At 43.2% G+C, this 20,909-nt stretch overlaps 1 protein-coding gene across 1 annotated transcript in view; it reads right to left on the bottom strand.

Annotated features, from left to right (window-relative positions):
• Positions 1 to 708: 708 nt before the first annotated feature.
• Positions 709 to 20,909, bottom strand: part of LOC143038970 (uncharacterized) — a 40,456-nt gene continuing 20,255 nt past the window's right edge. The window contains exons 2-5 of the mRNA XM_076208814.1: positions 8,552 to 9,105; positions 8,059 to 8,333; positions 5,987 to 6,085; positions 709 to 5,865 (exon numbers count right to left, since the gene is read on the bottom strand). Of these exons, the coding sequence (XP_076064929.1) occupies positions 1,912 to 5,865; positions 5,987 to 6,085; positions 8,059 to 8,333; positions 8,552 to 8,864 (4,641 nt within the window). The 5' untranslated portion in view covers positions 8,865 to 9,105 and the 3' untranslated portion in view covers positions 709 to 1,911. The remainder of the gene's footprint in view (positions 5,866 to 5,986; positions 6,086 to 8,058; positions 8,334 to 8,551; positions 9,106 to 20,909) is intronic.

The raw sequence follows: 20,909 nt of genomic DNA, 5'->3' as shown, positions 1-20,909 counted from the left end.
TTTTTTTAAGTAAAATATCACAAGCCCGTGGGAGTGGTGTTTATGGAAGACACACCTTGCAAGAGATAAAGTGGGATGGTTTAGCTTGTCAGAGGAGCATGGAGGAGGGGGCAGAGTGGAATAGAGAGGCTACAGCTGTTAGAGCGACGGCGGACACTTTAGTAGCTGACGGAGCTCATAGGGTCTTCGAGCTTCCAGTTGAAGTTCTTGAAGACTCAGTGGTCACGCTCTTTTTGCTGGCAAGACTTCTTCTTCTTTTTCTTCCCGAGTCCTCAAGAAGCCCAAAGAAAGTCTTGTTCACATGAATATCCTCGAAGGAACAAAAAGAATTCCATCTTGTCCAGGAAGGTGCTTCAACCAACCATGGTACATCCGGTTACTTAAAGGTGTTGTCTAATTAGCAGAGAGGTTGTTATACAATAGTTAAAACCATTTTCAATTAAGCTTTTCATTAGTGATATTGTATGATATCTTATATTCTTCAACCAATCACGGTACATCTGATTACTCAAAGGTGTTGTCTAATTAGCAGAGGTTGTTATACAATAGATAAAACAATTTTCAATGAAGCTTTTCATTTAATGATATTGGATGATGATACGAGTATCATCTTAGGATATTTTTCAACCAACCAAGGCACATTCGATTACTCAAAGATGGTATCTTGGTAGCAGAGTTCTTGTTGTACAACTGGTTAATAAAAAGCACTTTCAATGTAATTTTTCATCTAATGATATTAGACTATCTACATAACCCCATATAATAGTATTTGGTAATTCTGGTATAAACTTAAATCACTGTGTTCAGAAGACATTTAACAGACACAATCTCTACACGAGGATCAATTCTGTACAAAAGAAATCAAAATCAACAACTTAGTATCAATATGTTTGACTAAAGTCACCGACATTTTTTTTCAGACTACCATAATACCCACAAATCACGACACCAGACCAGAGGAAAGACCATTTTGGACCCATGTATAAAAGGAGGGGGGGTGGGGGGGGATTTGGGGGGTAGGGGGGTGTCTAACATGACGTACTTTGCAACACTTTTGTCCGTATTTACATAAAACATACCCTTCAAGAGACAAGACACGATAGCAAAAAACAGTCTGAGCGACCACCACTGATATGTTATCACGCAGAGATCGAAGCAAAACTTCACAGTTTCCATCAGTTTTTTTTTTTTTTTTTTGTCCGGTCATCGACCATTCCCTGATTGACCAAACGGACGCAACTGACGCAGTTCGAAGAGGTTTGAGAACGTAAGGAGGTGTGGCAGCACCCGGCCGTAATTCCTGGAAGATGGTCTGCATAGCTACTGCAGGTTCCGTAGTCAAGAGAACATCGGCCATCCTACGGGAGGAGGATGAGGTTGATGAAGGGGAAGGGGTGCTTGCGGTGCACGATAATACGTTGGGCGTTCACGCCGTCGTGTCCTCTACACACTACAGTGCACAGTTCTTACCCAGAACAACCCCTTGTGCTCTCACTGGAAGTTCCTGAATGCAGTTTCCACGCTACGGGGGGAACACGGACAATGTCTACAAGTTATTGTACAACAGCAGCATGGGATGTGACGTCACCGGTCGTTTTTCTTGACTACGGTGTCCTATGGCCGTTGCCTTAGACGCGCGCTTTGCAAACTTTACTGCCACTTCCCCTTTCTATGGAAAGGCAATGGATAAGGCCTCTGATGTATTCAAAGAACTTTGCACTAAGAACAACGACCCGACACACGAAGGAAACATTAAAAAAAAATTGGAAACTAGTTTTCATATAATGTTCACCACTATTTCCGACGCACAGAATTTATATCACAGTATCATAAACATGCTAACACTTTCCTTCTGCTCGTGTACCACCCTTTTAGTCTTTCCTGCCGCTGACCTCCTTAGTCCTCCCACCCCTATCTAGCATCGAAGTACTTGCGGTTGCCAACGCCCTTCGAAGTGTCGAACGATTGGGTGAGGTGCTCGATCTGAAGAATCGAGGACGTTTCGGGAAGAGGTCCGGTCTCCTTCAGCGGCGAGTTCCCTGCGGCTTTGAGCATGGCCCCGCCCCTTGTCTGTTGGGAACCCACCCACATCTTGTTTGGTCCGTTGGCGTTCGAAGCAGGGTGGTGACCTCCTGCACTCTTAGCGCTGACCGTGTTGTTGTTTCTGGGTTCGGACTGGTGATGGCGAAGGAGGGACGGGTTGGGGATCTGGCGAATGCTTGGGTTGGCCGGGGACTTGGCCACGGCGTACTTGTTGCTGCTCACCGGCCGTTTGGTGATCGACACGGTGTTGGTGTGTGCCGGCATCTTCACCAACCCCGGCACGGGCCGCGAGTTATTATTGTTGTTGTTACTGTTGTAGTTGTTCCCGCTGCTGTTCCCGCCGCTGTTATTGCTGCTACTGTTGTTCTTACTGTTCGCAGTGCTGTTGGTGTTCGTGTTTGTAGTTCGAGTTGTGGTCGTCGGGGTGGATGTCGCCAGAGTCGCATTGGGGAGTTTCGTGATCGTGACTTCGGGAGTGGGTGGTGATATGGTGGGGCTGTTCTTGTTAATGCTATTATTATTATTGTTATTCTTATGCCCGCCACTGCCGGATTTCCCCGCGCCGGATCCCGCGGCTCCGTGGCTTCTGCTGAAAGAAGCCGAAGACTTGGTGGTCGTGACTTGCCCTTTGCTCGCCATTGTTGTCTTCGGTGACGGGGAACTGTTCTTGCCGTTGACAACGGGCGTCGGGGTAGGTGCCGTCTTCGTGGTGGGAGACAAGTCCATGGGCGCGGCGTCCGTCCGCTGCTGCATGTTGAAGTTGTGCTGATCCAGAAGATTGGTAGGCGTTCCCGTGCCCATGTTCGTCAGGTTCATGTCACGAATCCTGACGGCGGCGGCTTGACCCCAACTGATAAGGCTCCTCATGGCTGCGTCTTGCAGAGGTCCGTGGAACAGAGACGGGTCCCCGAAGGCGGATATATACGCCGCCAGGGTGGGCGACAGCGGCGAGGTGCTCATGCCCGTCAGGTTGGGATTAGCCATGGAAGCGAACTGTGAGGCGAGGCACGCTGGAACGTTGACGGGGACGTTGTTGACCACGTTACTCACCGGAACGTTGGGGGCGGCGGCGGGAACGCTGCCGGCTACATTACTCACTGGGGCGTTGGTGTTGCTGGCTGCGGTGACAGTACCAGTACCCGCGACCATGTTACTGGTAGGCGCGGGACTGACGGAATTGCTTTTACTTCCGCCTTCCTTGGCCGCCGAGTATGGCGTCGGAGGAGTGGCTGGCGTGACCGTGGGGGGCATGGACATCGGCGTGCTGCTAGTAACTGTACGCTGCTGCAGCTGCTTGTTAGCCAGGGACTGGGCTATGCTGAGAATGTTCGCCGGGTTGCGGCCTTTCCCCGGGGATTTTGGCGGGAGTTTGGTGGTGCCGGCCGCGGGTGAGGAGAGCCGCGGGCCGTGTTGCTGGAAATGGGGCGTGGCTGGGCTGGCAGTACTCGCCGGGGACGGTGCGCCACCGGCGTGGGGCCGCTGTTCGACCCCGTGTTGCCCCGGGGTACGGTGTGACGACGAAAGAGGGGAGGCGGGGGAAGGTGACGAAGTGGTGGTGGTGGTGATGGTGAAAGGGGAGGAAGACGGGGGAAGGGATGGGGAGGAAGGGGGCCGGGAGCTTGGCGCGGGGGGAGGTCGTGGTACAACTAAGCCACTCCCTGGCGACCCGGGCTGAAGGCGACTTGCAGAACTGACCATTTCCGACGAGGAGCTACTCGTCTTCCCGGTGCCAGCAGGGGCGGCGGGGGAAGAGACGCTTGGCTTACCGACCCGATGTGCGGCTTCCTTGTTCCCCGCGGCGTTCGGCACCTTCTTAACTACTAACTTGGAATTCTGAAGCTGCCCCAGGGAACCACTGATACTGCTGAGGCGGTTCTGAACATTCAGACTGGTACTCACCGCGCCCCTACCAGCTCCGGTACCTCGAAGGGGAGTTCCACCTTTGGTAGGACTAAAGGGCATGGTACTGTTAGGTGTCTTGGTGCCAGTCTGCGGGCTAGTCGCCGACGAGGCACCCGCGTGCACGACGGGCGGACGCACCATCGGCGACTGCACGACGGACTTTGAGACTTGCGAGGGCGCGGGCGCCACAAACCGCGGCGAGCCGGCGGTGCCCGGGGCGGTGATGCTCATGGCGGCGTTGAGTTTCCGCGAAGCGTTGGGCGGCCGGCCGAGGCGGGGTCTGGTGGGGATGACTGGCGGGGGCACTTTGTCGGTTACGGGTTTCCCGCCAACCCCGGGCGGGGGCGTTGCCGAGGACGCTTTGCTCTCCTCCAGTTTGCTGACGACTACCGTGCACCCGCTAACACCGTTGGGTAGCTGCTTTTGAACACCATGCTGTGGCTGCTGCTGCTGCTGCTGCGGCTGCGGGGCAGGTGACGCGGGCGAAGGCGGTGGCGCTGGTTTGTTCTGTGGCTGTGGGAAAGACTTCGAGCCAGTGACGACTTTGCCCGTGGAAGGTGAGCGGCTCACTGGTTTGGCAGCATTGGTCGTGTTGGCGCCACTTTGAACAGGTTTCTTGGGCACAGCTGGACTCGCTGCGTCTTGCCCTTGTGGTTTTAATGTAGGTTTTTGTTGATTCTGCAACTGCTGCTGTTTTACTGCCTGGTGCTGTTCCACTACCTGTTGCTGAGGCTGTTGTTGTTGTTGTTTTCCTACATGCTGCACCTGTTGTTGTTTTCCTATATGCTGCTGCTGTTGTTGTTGTTTTCCTACGTGCTGTTGTTGTTGTTGTTTTCCTATTTGCTGTTGCTGTTGTTGTTGTTGTTTTCCTACCTGCTGCTGAAGCTTCACCTGCTTTACCTGAGGTTTTACCACTTGCTGTTGCTGTCCCTTCACCTGCTGCTGTCTTGCCTGTTGTTGTTGCTTTACTACTTCTGGTTTCACTAATTGCTGTCTTACAACTTGTTGCTGTTCTTTTGCTTCCTGATTCTGAGGTCTTACTGAATCCTGTTGCTTCACTGCCTGTTGCTGCTTCTGTGGATTAAAAGCCTGCTGCTGCTGTTGTTGTTGTTGCTGTTGTTGTTGTTGCTGTTGTTGTTGTTTAATTACTTGTGGTGGGGGTTGTTGCACTGGCTTTTGGCTTTCACTTCGTTGTACTTCCTGGTGAAGTTCCTTTTGCTCCATGTGTTGTACTTGTGCCGGTTTCTTTTGAGACGGCTGTTGCTTTGGGTTCTGCTTTTGTACCTTCTGCTGAGGCTGTTGTGCCTCCGTCGGCTCAGCCTCATTTGATTTGCCCACAGAGAGATTACTGTTCTTTTCCGGGGGAGCACTGGGTGCCAGAGCAGAGTCCATACCCACCCTGGAACTACTACTGTTCTCATTGGTACATGAGGTAACAGGTAGTTGACTGGCGTCAGTACTGGGACAAAGCCCCTGGTTACTCTTTACCTGGGAGTTGTCTACTTCCATCTTCTCATCTTCATCAATCACCATTTTTCCTTCTTCTCTGCCCAGGCCCCCCTCCCCATCCCCCTCCACCTTCTCATCCATGTTACTGTTCCCATTTATGGAGGCAGCCGCTCCCTGAGGTTGTGTTTGTGCCTCTTCGATTCCTTCTTTGTTCACAGGGCTCTTCGGCACACCGCCTTCAATACCACCCATCTTCCCCTCACCCCGGGGCATCTTGCGAGGCGGGGAGGAACCCTTTTCGCTATTTGGCGCCCGGGTGCCATTAATCCGGTGTCGCTTCCGGGTGGTCCTGGGAATGGTGACGGTGTAAAAGAGTCTCAGAGGTGCTTCTTCAGCCCACTTGTACATGTACACTACATCCAGCAAGGTCAGGTCACCGTCAAGGTGATCACCACCATGGACAATGTCGACCTGCAAGAGAATGAAGAATTTTTTTTTAAAATAATGAAATGTTTATACAGCAAATATACCACAGCTAAATTGTACGCAGGGTCCACTGACATAATTCCCAAATGACTGTGGCATAACTCACCCTGTGCTTTGGTGAAAGGCCGTACTTTAACCGGACAAACTTCTCCAGGTGCGAGACCTGAACTGCTGCTGGACACTTCAAGTATCGCTTGTGCACCGTCTGCAAGCAGGAATAAAAAAAGAAAGACAAGTTAGTTTACACCTCATCCCAGAAATTGTCCACATTTCCTCCACATACGTCTTAATCACCTTCAACAAGGTAATATTCCAGTATTTCTTCTGGCCTCTTAGCAGCAGGAAAGTACTTGTCCTTACTAGGAACAAGAATCGTAAAACAGGTCACCGTTACATGAATCCCTTGTACAAAAACTGGGATCTACCTGAGGCAATCACTAATTTTGATACACAATATACATACTTAAGCAAGAAAATTAGAAGTTTTGCTATACATACAGTAATTGAAACCAAATGATATAACTGAAAGAAACACTTTTTTCCTAGTAATTAATTATTGGTTAATCTATCTATTCTATTTTTTAATATGATAACCAGATAAAATTTTGTTGGTAATAACAAACCCTCCTATTCTTAGGGACAATATTACACCGCACAGGTAGAGTCATAGAGGTCATAATGGAGAAATTTGAAGATGGTATTAGAAATTCATAATTATCATTATTCTTTTTTGAATGGTCAACAATCCAATCATAAAATAATGCTGCAAGCCTGTGGCTCTTCAGGATATCACTGAAGTCCCTAAAACACGGAGTAAATAAAACTTATGCAGTTAAGGGAATGAGGGAGTAGGCGAAGACATATGTACATAAGAACATAAGAATAAAGGAGACTGCAAGAGACCATAAGGCCTACACTAGGCAGCTCCGTATCCATCACCACCTGTCATCCCCATCCATAAAGTTGTCTAATCATTTTTCAAAACAACTGATAGTTTCAGCGCTTACTACATGGTTACTAAGTTTATTCCATTCATCGACCACCCTATTAGTAAACCAATTCTTGCCTATTTCCTTCATAAATCTAAATTTGTCCAGTTTATACCAATTACTGTGAGTCCTGCCCTGTTGTTTTATTATGATGACCTTGTTTGCTTCACCCTTGTTATAGCCTTTGATCCACTTGAACACATATACTTATACCAAGGGGTTTTCCCCCTTATAAGGGAGGTAGCCAAAGTCCAAAAAACAAATTCTACTCCCACCCATTCCACTCCCATTCACTATCCCCTCCCTCCCTCCCTCCCTCTCATCTTGGCTCCTCCTGGATGACAGGTCATCCCTGGATATCATCCATTGCCCTGGGTCATAAGCAATGTAGCAAGCCACAGCACATCCACAGCAAGCCCACTTCATTTAATCACCAACCCCAACCCCTCTCCTTCCCCTCATGCAGAAACATTGGTGAAGAAAGAAACAAAGGAAAAAGAATGGGATCATAATGCTTCTTGACTTTCATGAATATACATACATATATATACCAAAGGCTTTTTCCCCTACATGGGGGATAGCCAAAAAGAAAAAGGCATAGAAACTGCTCCCACCCATTCCATTTCCTATATATTCCACTCCCCTCAACCCTCCTCCCTCCCCATCTTGGCACTTCCTGGATGACAGGTCATCCCTGCATCCTGTCCACTACCCTGGGTCAGAAGCAGTGTCGCAAGACACAGCACATCCAAAGCAAGGCCGCTTCATACATTCGGCGACCCCCCTCTGTCCCCCCATGCAGAAAAGGAGAAGAATATTCATGAATATTCAAGAATATTCATGAATATAGTCTTAGTAATAACTGTTGCCTTGAGTTTCAAATATATAGCGGGTGGCATGGGTCCTTGAGCTTTCGCATTGATCTCTTTGGAAGAATATTTGGACTGTCTGTGTTGTACTGTTGTGGAACAGTTTTGGTGTCACTAACTTATAGTAATAAGAGTGGAGCAGTTACCAGTTGTCTGCTTTCTATGTGAAAAAGTGGAGAAAATGCAGTTGAAGTTGATACAGAGATCTTGTACACTGTCAGAGGTGAAGTTATTCACAAGCTTTGAAAAGGTGCCTCTGACATTCGTTTGGCAGGATTACCCAAAGCAGGAGCTATCACTGTTCCCAAAAACCTACTGACCTTCATGCTCATCTTGTCTTCTAATTGGTCCTCTTTGTCTACACCTGTAGAGGATTTAGAATCAGGCTGTGGTGCAGACCATCCCTCTCCTTCCACAACACCGTTTGGATTTTTGGCACTCGTATTCGTTATGGAAGGCATGTGTGCATAGGGTGTGCCATTCTTTTTGGCCTTGGCATATGCAGGGGGGAGATATTCTAAGGAAAGGGAGATTTGGTCATCCACGTAAAAGAAGTGCCGTGGCTCCTTCAACTTTTGTTCTGTTCTGTCACCACCTAAAAGGGAGCAAAAAGAGAAGAGTTACAGCAGTGTTGGACTATGTTCCTCGTTGATGCCTACAACTGGGGCATTATAGCCTTAACTATATCTAACCATTATTCTAAGTGAATTTTGTCCAGAAGAAAAATATAAATACACAGGTGTGACTCAAATAGATACACCAGACATATAGAGGAGGGAATTATGAGCAACACAGATTTGAAAAGGTACTTACATGCTTCAGGATGTTCTACATAGAAGCTGTGTCTGCGGTTGATCTCTTTATGAAAGAGGCCAGGGACAAGTTTGTACACAATATCTTGCACGGTTTTGTCCTCGCGTATATTAAGCAGAGGCTTAGTCTTGTGCACTAGTGCCTCACATGTTGGGCAGTAGTTGGAGGTCTCCAAATAGCGTACGATACAAGACTTGCAGAATGTGTGCAGGCACTCGATTATGGTAGTGGCGTCCACAAAGTATCCTGAGCACAACTCGCACACCAACTGAGAATGCACCTCCACCAACTTCACTCGTTGAAGTGGCCCCATAGTGCTGTTGGTGGGGACAATGGCAGCAGTCCCCAGCCTGCACCAACCTAGACACTGGCTAAGGAGTGAAGCTCCTGCAGGAGATGGTGGAGGTGGGAACCAGAGCCAATGAACAGCAAAGTGCTGTCATTATTTGATCCTGTTAGACTCGTGACATGTTGCTTCTCTTATTTTTCTGCCTGGAGCCAAGAATAAGTGTTAAACTCTTATCTCGCTGGGCCTGCCTGTCTTCCTTTTCAACCTGCAAAACATAAACACATCACATAAGAAAGTTAATATACAAAATAAACAGGTCTGCTTAGACCAGTTCAAGATAACACTATGAATGAATTCTGGTTAATATTACACAATTGCATTTTGTGGTGCCACTGTAGGAAAAGCAATGAAATTATTTCAATGATGATATATACACATTTGATTCTGACTAAAAACAAATGCCACCTAGATTTTATTCTGGCAAACTTTGATAGACCACTGTTTCTTGACTGATTTGTATTATGTGAAAAATTTTCATCTTATATTATATTCCCCCTACAAATCTTGAAGACATCAAAACAATCTCCCTCCATGCACACACAATTTTTTTTTTTTTTTTTATGGAAATAACATACTTTGCCCTTTTTCTTGAGATTCGCTTTTCATGTCTGGTACCAGATTGGTAGCCTGCTGTACTCTTTTCAACATATCACTGTCTTAACTTACAACAGCAGAGGATTTCCCTAATATAAGTGTAAAATAAAAAGGGATCTGGAAAAATTGTGTTGAAAAAGTTACAGAGCATTTTACTTTGACTTGATTTAAAAATTGTGTTGAAAAAGTTACAGAGCATTTAACCTTGACTTGATTTTTCTAAAAAAAAAATTGCACTATGTGATAGGGCTGCGGAAGACACTGAGAGTGATAGAGTAGACAGTATGTGAATGTGAAGTCAATTTTTTATTCCACCTGGCTGCAAAGTGATAGTGCACCATTACTTAATGAAGGAAAATGTCTCTTTACTTCTCTTTGGCTTGCCCATTTTTGCAAGAATTAGTTTGCAAAGTTTATGAATTTATAAAATATCTTTGTTCCCAGAGTTCACAAAATTAGCAGAGAGTATGTTCAGTTCAGCCCAATCAGTGGGCGGAATATAGGGATGATCCTTCATTCACAAAAAACTAAGACAACATAGAAACAATTGGCAGATGGGTGGGAGTGGGATAGGTAGAGGTGGGTGAATGCCTTTTGTATATGGATAGGTAAATAGATATTCAGCTTTCATTTCAGCGCTTTTTTTATTACCTGTGCAACCTATATTATATTTTTGTATAACTCATATATAATCCGTTTCATATTCTTTTTTTAAACTAAATGCTTCCCTAGCATCCATGAGTGTTACAATCTATTGCATATATATTATTTTTTTGTCATATATACATTTTCTATGAAGAACTGGAATGGTATGATCCAGCTGGTAACTTGTACTTCACAATTTCATTAACAAATGCCAATCTGATTTATTATGGTTGCTATGAATCCCAGATAATGATGTACTGGGAGTGGACAGAGACACACACACATATATATATATATATATTCTTTTTTATGTACTTAAGCTTTTCTTGTCTTTAGGTGCAAGCATATTACAACTTATCAATGTTTTAGTTATATATACTTTCTACAGTTTTATATTTCATCAGAAAACTTATTTACAATTTTAATCATTTTCTTTTTATTCTTATGTTTACTTTCCTTTGCCTTCAATTCCCTTTTATTTAGTTACTTTTCAGTTTTGTACATCCACGTTATACAGATCTCATTTTCTTTTATCTCTATCTCCATTATATTAGGGTATTCAATATCATTATGCATAATTTAAGCACACATTTCTGTTTCATTTCTTATTTCCTGACTTGGACTTCCTTTTCTTTGTTTTCCTTCATGTTGAAGCCTTTATTGTTTGGCAAAGGTGATTCTGATGGATGTTTGAAATTGCTTGAACCTTCTACATGGGAGCTTTTCAGTTTAATCATATTTTATACATCTTTCATGAAAAATGGAGGGCTGGCATTTGTGTTTGGTTTCATCTTGTGTATCTTTTTTGGTCGTTTTCCCATTTTCTGGAATTGTGAATTTGAAACCCGTTTTGGAGAAGTACTTGTTAATGATGGTACACTGCTGTATTGGTGATGGGATTTTACCATAAGTCAGCGGGTTAATTCATTTTAGTTTATTTTCATTTTCTAATTGTTCTTATTATATTCAATACCCATTTGCTGTTCTCCAATTTATTTATTTTGGGTGCATTTGTCTCTGTTTTCTTTTTGTTATTAGTTTGGTGATGTTTTTATTCAATTTTTGAAGTAGTTCTTTCCTTTGTTCTGTGTTACTTAGTTTTCTCTTAATTCATTTTGTTTTTTAATTATCTTATATTTGTTTATATTTTCTTTATGAAAGCAACTACCTCAGGTGTTCAGTTCGGGTTGCTGTGGCCTCTAGGAATCTGTTTCTTGGTGATTATTGTGATCTTTGGTTCTAGTGTCTATGGATGGACATTGGGTCCCAGTAATGGACTCTTAGGTTCTTTTCTCCATGTAATCTTTCCAATTTGATGTCTTGTAGTTTGTGATTCTAATTATTGTTTTTATTTAGTTTTCATTTTTCCTAAAATTTCTGTTGTGATCTTTCCAATTTGCTGTTTTGTAGTTTATGATTTTAATTCTATTTTTCATTTAGTCTTTAATTTTTCAAAAAAATCTGTTGTGATCTTTCTTGGAAAGTGGTCCGAGGATCATGTATAGTTTTCCATGCTTTGTAACTAGTTAAAGGGTGAGTACACGTATGTTGAACATATCATAAGAACATAAGAATGAAGGAGACTGCAAGAGACCATAGGGCCTACACTAGGCAGCTCTGTATCCATCACCACCTGTCATCCCCATCCATAAAGTTGTCTAATCGTTTCTGAAAACAACTGATAGTTTCAGCACTTACTACATGGTTACTAAGTTTATTCCATTCGTTGGGGGGATGTCATTTGTGCACTGCAATATACATTTACTTATTCCAAAATAACTACCATCGTGAGTTTCAGACTAGAAACCTGAAGTGTTCCTCAGGTTCTCAATGGGAAGAAACACAGTTACTTGTTTTGTATTATCTCTGCATGGGGTACTGACTGCATAAGTCAGTCACTATGCAGGTGACTTTATTGACCTACAGACCAGTCATACAGAAGTGTTTCATCTTTAGAGAGACAAAAAAGAAAAAAAAATTATATATATATATATATATAATAATATATATATATATATATATATATATATATATATATATATATATATATCCATTCTGTTATACTCCAGTTTCTCCTTTACCACATGTAAGACTCCCAACTCTTCTTCCCATTGAGTGTTGTTTCCAAGGATAGAAACGCTGGTTGTCAACGAAATTATAATAATGTGTTGTATTAATATGAGACCGTTTCCATATCAGATGCTAAATTTAGTACAATGGTGGGGGAGTTGCTTGTTGTCTCTCCTTGTGCGAAAAGGTGAAGAAAATGCATTCAAAGTTCTGAGAGAGAGAGAGAGAGAGAGAGAGAGAGAGATAAAAAGAGAGAGAGAGAGAGAGAGAGAGAGAGAGAGAGAGAGAGAGAGAGAGAGAGAGAGAGAGAGAGATAAAAAGAGAGAGAGAGACATAAGAAAAGAATGAAGACTGAAATATCAATCGTTGTAACGTCGATGTAAGTTCGAAGGTAGAGGTACGACGCGGTTGTAGCTGGGGCCCGTCCGGGGAGGAAATAAAATAATTAAGGAGCTCCCAGCCCATCCACCCGCCCGCCCACCCACCCCTGGGGCGCCCACTCGCCGCAAATGGATAGGACGCCCTATCACGCTCGGGCTGAATCCGAGATGAGGATTAAACCCTTCTATAGCGGTTCTTGCTGGAGCTTGTTCTTTCATTCTTCGTGCCGGTTGGCTGTCATATTTTATTTCCAAGGCACCCGCTTCCGTGGTAAATGGTTTAAGGTAATAAGCAAGAACTGGTTAACCTGCCGAATGCTGGATCAATTGGTCGTTTTAAGAGAAGACGAGATAACTTTATGGATAAGGACGATAACTGATCATGGACATGGAACTGCCTAGTGTAGACCCTATGGTCTCTCGCAGTCTCCATTCTTAATGTATTCTGGTTACCGTCAGGGTATTTCATTCATCTTCGTGGTACCTATGTCCCCTGTAGAGACGATGGAACACCTCGCCGATGATGCGCTCGTTATGGATTTTGTTCCGGCGATGGACTGGAAGCGATACGATTCACCCGAGGGAAGCGAACTCCAAACTGAGGGGCGCCTGGATCGATGAGGGGGGCCCCTTTCAGTCCAGGAAGAGCTCTTCCATCAGGACATCTCCCGGTCTCAGCGGAGTAACAAACCTGTCCCCTGCCGACGCGACCATACGTCATGTCGTCGTGTTGTGTCCAACGTCTTTATTTTGACGACGACTCGTGTCTGAAGCTTCCCGAGGAAATGAAACGAAATCGTGATATAACACCCTCACCCTTTCCCTGCCGCCGTAGAAGTAAAAGAGCGAGTCACACACACACACACACATATACATATATACATACAGGCACAAACACACGCACGTACATACACACACAAACACAGATACATACATGCACAAATACATATACATACATGCACAAACACACGCACGTACATACACACAAAAACACTGACACATACATGTACACATACATATACATACATGCACGCACGCGCACACACACACGGGAAAAGAGAGAGAGAGAGAGAGAGAGAGAGAGAGAGAGAGAGAGAGAATCCTATTATCGTACACTGGCGTTCCTCGAGGAAATTATCTCCCCACATCAAATCCTGAACTTAACACCATCGCGCTTACCGTTGCTCATGATAACAATAATATTCTTGCATGGAAACTACTGAGTGGATAAACACACTAAGGCATAGCCAAACTAGAACAATGGCTAGGGAACGACAGAATGGAAGTCGCGCTTAGAAATCATCGCCTCACCTTAGACAACTAAATCGATGAAACATCCAACAGTAAAATTGAACGGCCAACTACCATTGGACAAGAGCCAGACCTGGGGGTCACTTTTGGTACATATATTATTCAGTCCAAACACCATTGGCCTAACAGTCAAAAACGATCAAGAAAATAAGACCAGAAAGACTGATTTTGGTACACAGAAAGAAACTTGATTCGGTCTGCAACAATTCTGAGTCACAATCGAATCTACGGAATGTTTCCTTACAACCAAGAAAACACGCCCTACAAGCTACACGAAACGATAAAAAATAATAACAGGATGTACCAAAACCACTACAACAGAACATAAACACACCGAGACCAATATTCACCCCTATAGGCACATAAACATGACAGACATATTAAATCAGCACAACAGGTCTTGTAGTAACGCATCTAAATTTGACAAATTTAAGTTTTATGAAGTAAACAGACAAAAACTAGATTACTAACACTGGTTAACGAATGAAATAGACTTTGTGACTATATAGCGAACGCTGAAACTATCGGTCATTTTAAGAGATTAGATAATTTTATGGAGAGGTGATAGGTGGTATGAGACATGGAACTACCCAATGTAGGCCTTATGGTCTCCTGCAGTCCTTCTTCCTGATGTTCTTAAGTTCTATGAAAGTCTTCAGCCGCCCTAACATAAGCCTAACCAAATGACCAGCGAAAGGCATCATGCTAACATCTTCACTTCCATCACAGAACACACCCATGCAAAAACACACACTTAGATTTGAAGACAAACACTCCAAGCCTGACCACCAAACTCACCTCCCTAGAAGACATCAGCACTGCAGGGAAGTCCCTCCTACGAGAGGCATGAATCACACTACATCTCCCTTAAGCTCATAATCATTAGAAGACGAAAAAAAAAAGCGAGAAAAAAAAAAGTTGCCACAGGTAAAAATCGCCTAATTATTAGGAAATTTGCCAACGAGTATAAGATCACAACGCTCTCGGCGCGGTTATGGCGATGTCCATAAAAAAGTGAGAAGCGTGAGACGGAGGGTAACTTGGGGAACGGGTAAAGACAGCCCCATAAAATCGTGGAACGTGCACAAATCGGACAAATTACATGACAGGTTCATAAACAGTACATCATAAATGTATTAGAAAGTGAGCGAGATTAAGTTATACGGCTCTTGGGAAAAGAAGAAGCATTATGTGCGCAACAAGGAGGAAGAGGGGGCGGGGGCAGTACTGTTGCCAGAGGTACAATGTGAAATATTTGTCGAACAAGAAGGGCGGGATGGGGTGGGTGGATGCTTCTACCGACTTTTATGTTGCCTTTTCCTGGTTCGTAATTTTCATCATAAACATGATAAAGGCACCACAACTGAGTTTTATTATTTCTTTGAAATCCAATTTATTTATCATTATTATTTTGAGGGGAGTTTGAATACATAATCTCAACCAGGGGCAGCCCCCCTCCCACCATTCCCAGCGCCAAAAAATGCGGGAAACACGAAACACACAGTAAAGTCTTGTGCAGCTCCATCCCCCCTAAACTGGTATGCCCTTAATTCACCCATCCGACCGAGGGAACATACACATTAATACAGGAAGCTTGAATGTCACGTGTTCATGAGTACATGCTAGACTGGCAGTAATGACGGTTTCTGCTTAAAACCCGACATCGTGCATAAATCATAATCCTATGAGCTTCACGCATCTGCCCAAATCACACCGTCAGGGAAGGGGGGAGGGGGTGAGTTGGATGAACTAATGTCAGTTACACGTACAATCTGGCAACTCGACTCAGCTAGAAGGTAACGTTTCTTTTTTTTCTTCAGAAGCAACTGTCAACCAAATAATATCTAACGCTCAACTCTCCAACTTTCTCTAGCATACTTACACCTAAACCGAACATGACAGACGTCAATGGAAATAGCCCCTTATTGCGTTTTTTTAAGTAATCCCTTGTTTATCATTATTACCCGTCACTTTTAGTCTATATTACTTACATTTGATGATAATGTTATTTTTACTGGTTATCGACTTGAATTGCTTGTAAAGTGTGGGAATAACAAAATCGAAATATCACCAACAATTACTCCACGTTTTCCAATTCCTTCTCACATGGCCGTCAAGAACATTTACACACGCACGGTTAGCTAGATGGGGCATACACACGCACGCACGCACATATACACGCACATACACACCGAAGCCTATTCGTGGTTGGGGTCGTGACTTGTCTTTCAAGCGTGAAGCTAGTCTTGGTCCTACAGTACCGTACATCGGCGACACAACTATACAGGACGTTAAATATATACGCATAGATTAAGTAAAATGTATATTTTATTCCATCAATGTATTACACATGCAACTAGTCAATGCATGGTTACTATGCTGTCAGGATATCCTCTCTTATCATCCCTCTCGACCCCATTTCATTGTCAGAGTAGGGCGTAATCATCGCGCATTTGGCAGCCACGGTGGTCGCAGTGAAACTGCGACTTTCCAAAGAAACGTTCGCATTCAGTTTAAATTCTAAACTCCGTAACTAATATTACTTGTTAATAATATCATGTCCTTTGGGCCAAAACTACTGCCTTGTTGTCATCATTCATTAAAATCATAATACGCCATCATTGGCATCAAACATCTGGCACACCGTCGGTCGTATCCGGAGGCGTTCAATCCACCCGACTTTGGCTTCGTCACCTCGCGCCTCTTATAACAACACAACGTTTCTACGTCGTCCCTAATCTAATTTACAATAAATACAAACAAACTAAAAATAACTGAAATTGCTGTGAGACTAAAGTATCAGTAAAATATACTGTGTTACATACCACGAGAGACGGGAATCGGAGATCTTTGCTCCCCCATGCGAAATCCTCCGAACAGAGATGAGTAGCAGATCCTCGTACCTTTCGGCCACGACTTTGCGCGGGAAGCACACATACAACGCTCAGCCCCCAACCACTCTCACTCTCTCTCCTGCCTCAAAGGTTCGCGTACAGTTCACGGAGTGTTTGCTCCAAATAACAGGATCTTCGCCGATTCAAAACTCCCGCAAGGGTTCACATAGGGCCCCGAGGAGCGTTTTATAAGGAATATTATGAATCGCAAGGGGGCAACGCTGTCGTACGTGTCTATGCATATCATATTATACACTTGTCCACCGGCGTACTAACACGAGACCACGACACGTCCTCCCAGAGGCTGAGACTATTGACAATTTCGTGGCCAAAAAATGCACAACTGTCTGGGAACCACGGCATTACCAAAAAGCAGTACCTGATCACACATAGTGTGAGATATTCAAGTCACATAATAGCCTCATAGAATGAATTACACGAGTATGATTGGCCTCCAACGTACAACCAAGCTCATAAGTTGTTTCTACTGTGTGGTAAACTAGCACTAAGAACAGAACATCATAAGCATTTGATGCACTGCCAGCACAAAGCACATACATTTCATTCCATGCCTGATTCTCACTACACTTGAAGTTCTGGAGCTAGGCCTAATGACAGGCCCGGACGCTCCAGCCCGGTGTGTGTGTGTGTGTGTGCTATGACCCAGGAAGGCAATAGCTGTCGATCACGAGTCCAACACGTGATCCAAGACCATGGTGAATCACGTGGTTATACAGGATAAGAATTATGCTCGTGGTATCCCGTCTCAGCGTTCTAATTAATCTATTCTGGTTTCAAAACGACTCATGTTACTTGATTACTATTGCTTTCATGGCCCTATAAACTGGCATTAGTACCGTGGTTCTCAAACTAGAGGCTTTGGTAAGAATTTAAATGGGGAGGGGGGGTTATGGCTTGCTGTTACAAATTATACATTTCTATGTAATGTGACCACAGCAATCTATCGAATATAGAATAATTGTCTGTCAACTTTTGTAATAAAGCAAAAGGTTTCTCTTCATCAAATTTCATCGTTATGTATTTTCATCTTTGGCTGCGTGAGATTTGGGAGATTAAATAATTAAGGGGATCCACACAATGTCGGAAATCCACGAAGAACCGTTGTATTCGATGATTCCACCTTCTCTTTTCTGACAATGGCCCTTCCAGAACATTCTGTTTCTCTACGTATCACCTATCAGCAGGATCTGAAGCAATTCTAGTTACTTCTGAATGTTGAGACATTGAGACAATTATGAGAATAGTGGAAGGGAGAAAAACCGGTCAGGAATAAACTCAATAATCGGATCAAGACCCGTGTCTCCTCCTTCCACTTTTCTCATTACTTTTGTATATTTGTACGTTAATACATTTCACCTTATGTGGAAACGACACCACTGAAGCATATTCTAGTCTGGGGCGAGTCAGGTTTTCGATAATCATATCTTCCTCCATGTGGTGGACTGATACTTTATTATATTCTTTCAGACATTACACGTTTCTATAGTGATCCTACTGATATGCCCCTGGTGACATTTCCCTAACCATTACTCCTAAGTCTCTCTCTTCTTTTGTTTTCGTAATTGATTACCAATTCTTATGAGCAGAAATATCTTATTCTTGCATCTCTTCACATTGATTCAACTTAATAACCGTGTAGTGAGCGCTGAAACTATCGGTTGTTTCAAGAGAATGTTAGATAGTTTTATGGATGGGGATGATAGGTGGTAATGGACTATAACTGCTTAGTGTAGGCCCTATGGTCTCTTGCGGTCTCCTTCATTCTTGTGTTCCCATTCTTGCCTCCACTCCCCTTATCCAGATAATATAATTACCTACAAGCCGCTTCATGACCTTGCATCATCAACATATTAGTTTAATTGGTCAAATTAACCGTTATGCTATTAACATAACAATATAGGCCTACATATGGACACAAGACACACACAGCCATTGCTCAATAGACTGAAGGCTTGCAGTATTGTGATGCTTTTTACAAAATCTGAGTGGAGCTAGATTCCGGTTCCGCCGAGTCGGCAGGCTAAGACACTCGCGTGAACGAGTGTGTTTACTTAATTGTTGTATAGTGTAAAGGAACTACGAGCACGTCCTGCACCTAACGGGGTCGATTGTCTTCGCTCCGTGTACAGGAAACACAAAGGTCCATGTCGTCTTCAGTGGACACATTAAGGTGACACAATTGCTACGTAGCTGAATTTAGTAACCCTGTTTTAAGCTCTGAAACAATTGGTCGTTTTAAGATAATATCAGATAACTTTATGGATAGGTATGACAGGTAGTAAGGGACACAGAACTCCCTAGTGTAGGCATTATGGTCTCTTGCGGTCTCCATGCTTATGTTCTTATCAAGGGGATTTAATAATAATTCGACTTAAGAGGATCAATGCTTACACCTTCCCACGTATGAGGAATTTACGCCTGAAGGCGCTCAACTGCGGCCGTAGCTGTCACCATCGTGGGCTTGAGTGACTGTCAGGGTAATTACTAATTAGAAGTCACTGCTAACTGCGGGGTCTGGCCGGGGTTCCACCCCTACTCCGTGCTAATTTCACATTAACCCATGCCTACACATCTCCCATATTTCAGCCAAGGGCTACAATTTAGGTTACTTTCGGGCCGCGAGTTTTTATACCGTAACAGTGAGGAATACGGTCAACACCGAGGACTTGCGATGGGGAGCCCCCTTAGTGTTGTTTTAGCCTTCCTCTACATGGATTTTTTTTTTCTTAAGAATAGTTTCATGAGTATAATGGGTCATGGCACAGCCTGGTTTCAATATGTGGATGATGATATTGTCATTACTCTGATAAGTTTTATGCCGGACGTCAATAACTATTGCTACATCCACAACCCTACGGGGCTTAGTCACATTTCCATTCTTTTCAAGATCGGCAACCAGTCTTCACTTGTATGAAGAACTGATCCACTTTTATGATTGAAGACTAGTTTCCACTCAGGAGAGGCGAAGCCGTTCTAACTTGTCTATTCCTTTATTACCATCTCTATATCCTCCCCTGTACAATACCATATGTTTATGCCACACAATATAATTTCACCATTCACTTGAGACTATTAACAATAAAAAAAAAAAAAAAAAAAAATAATAATAATAATAATAATAATAACTAATAATAATAATAACTAATAATAATAATAAATAATAAATAATGACAATAAAAGTAATAATAATAACAAATAATAATAATAATAACAAATAATAATAATAACAACTAATAATAATAACTACTAATAATAATAACTACTAATAATAATAACTACTAATAATAATAATAATAATAATAACTAATAATAATAATAACTAATAATAATAATAACTAATAATAATGACAATAAAAGTAATAATAATAATGATAATAATAATAATAATAATAGTAATTGACTTGTGCTTTACATGGTGGAAACCCGGAGCCCCACAGCATCTAGCAATTGTCCCAGATTCTCTGAAGATCTCTTTTGGAAGAAACTATGGACTGTTTGTGCTGCGTAAGTACGGGTCCGTTTCTATATCACTTGCTTGTAGTAATAGTAGAGGAAGTGGTAGCAGTGGTAGTATTAGTAATAGTAGTAGTAGTTGTAGTAATAGTAGTAGTAGTAGTAATAGTAGTAGTTATCACTAATCAGTTCTATTTATGTAAACATTTGAAAGGAACACAAGTGAAACTGGTTAAGAGTTGAGACCTTGAACTAGGTCCGGGACCGAGTATCAGCCCATCGGGGCTGCATCTCCAAATGGAGGTGGAGTTTACGGGTTCTGAAGACGGGAGATGATCCTCTTTGAGGTCTAGACCTTAACTTACGTGGCGCCCGCGTATCAAGATTCCAAAACCTTGAGTAAACACTCATGCCTGTGATATACAATGATTCTTAAACTCTGAATATATATTTATGCCATGCATCAACCTGAACGTTATTTGCTCACAAATGGGTAATAATCTCCGGGGAGATTACTAACACGTGTGTGTATGTATGTGTGTGTGTGTGTGTGTGTGTGTGTGTGTGTGTGTGTGTGTGTGTCTGTTTGTGTGTTATATACACGTGTTGCATGCTTGTTCAACGGTATAAAACAACAACAA

Source organism: Oratosquilla oratoria, chromosome 25, assembly GCF_046742065.1.
Source record: "Oratosquilla oratoria isolate Oo_2021 chromosome 25, ASM4674206v1, whole genome shotgun sequence".
NCBI lineage: Eukaryota > Metazoa > Arthropoda > Malacostraca > Stomatopoda > Squillidae > Oratosquilla > Oratosquilla oratoria.
The sequence above is the reverse complement of the archived record's forward strand: the minus strand, read 5'-3'. Positions and strand labels throughout refer to the sequence as shown.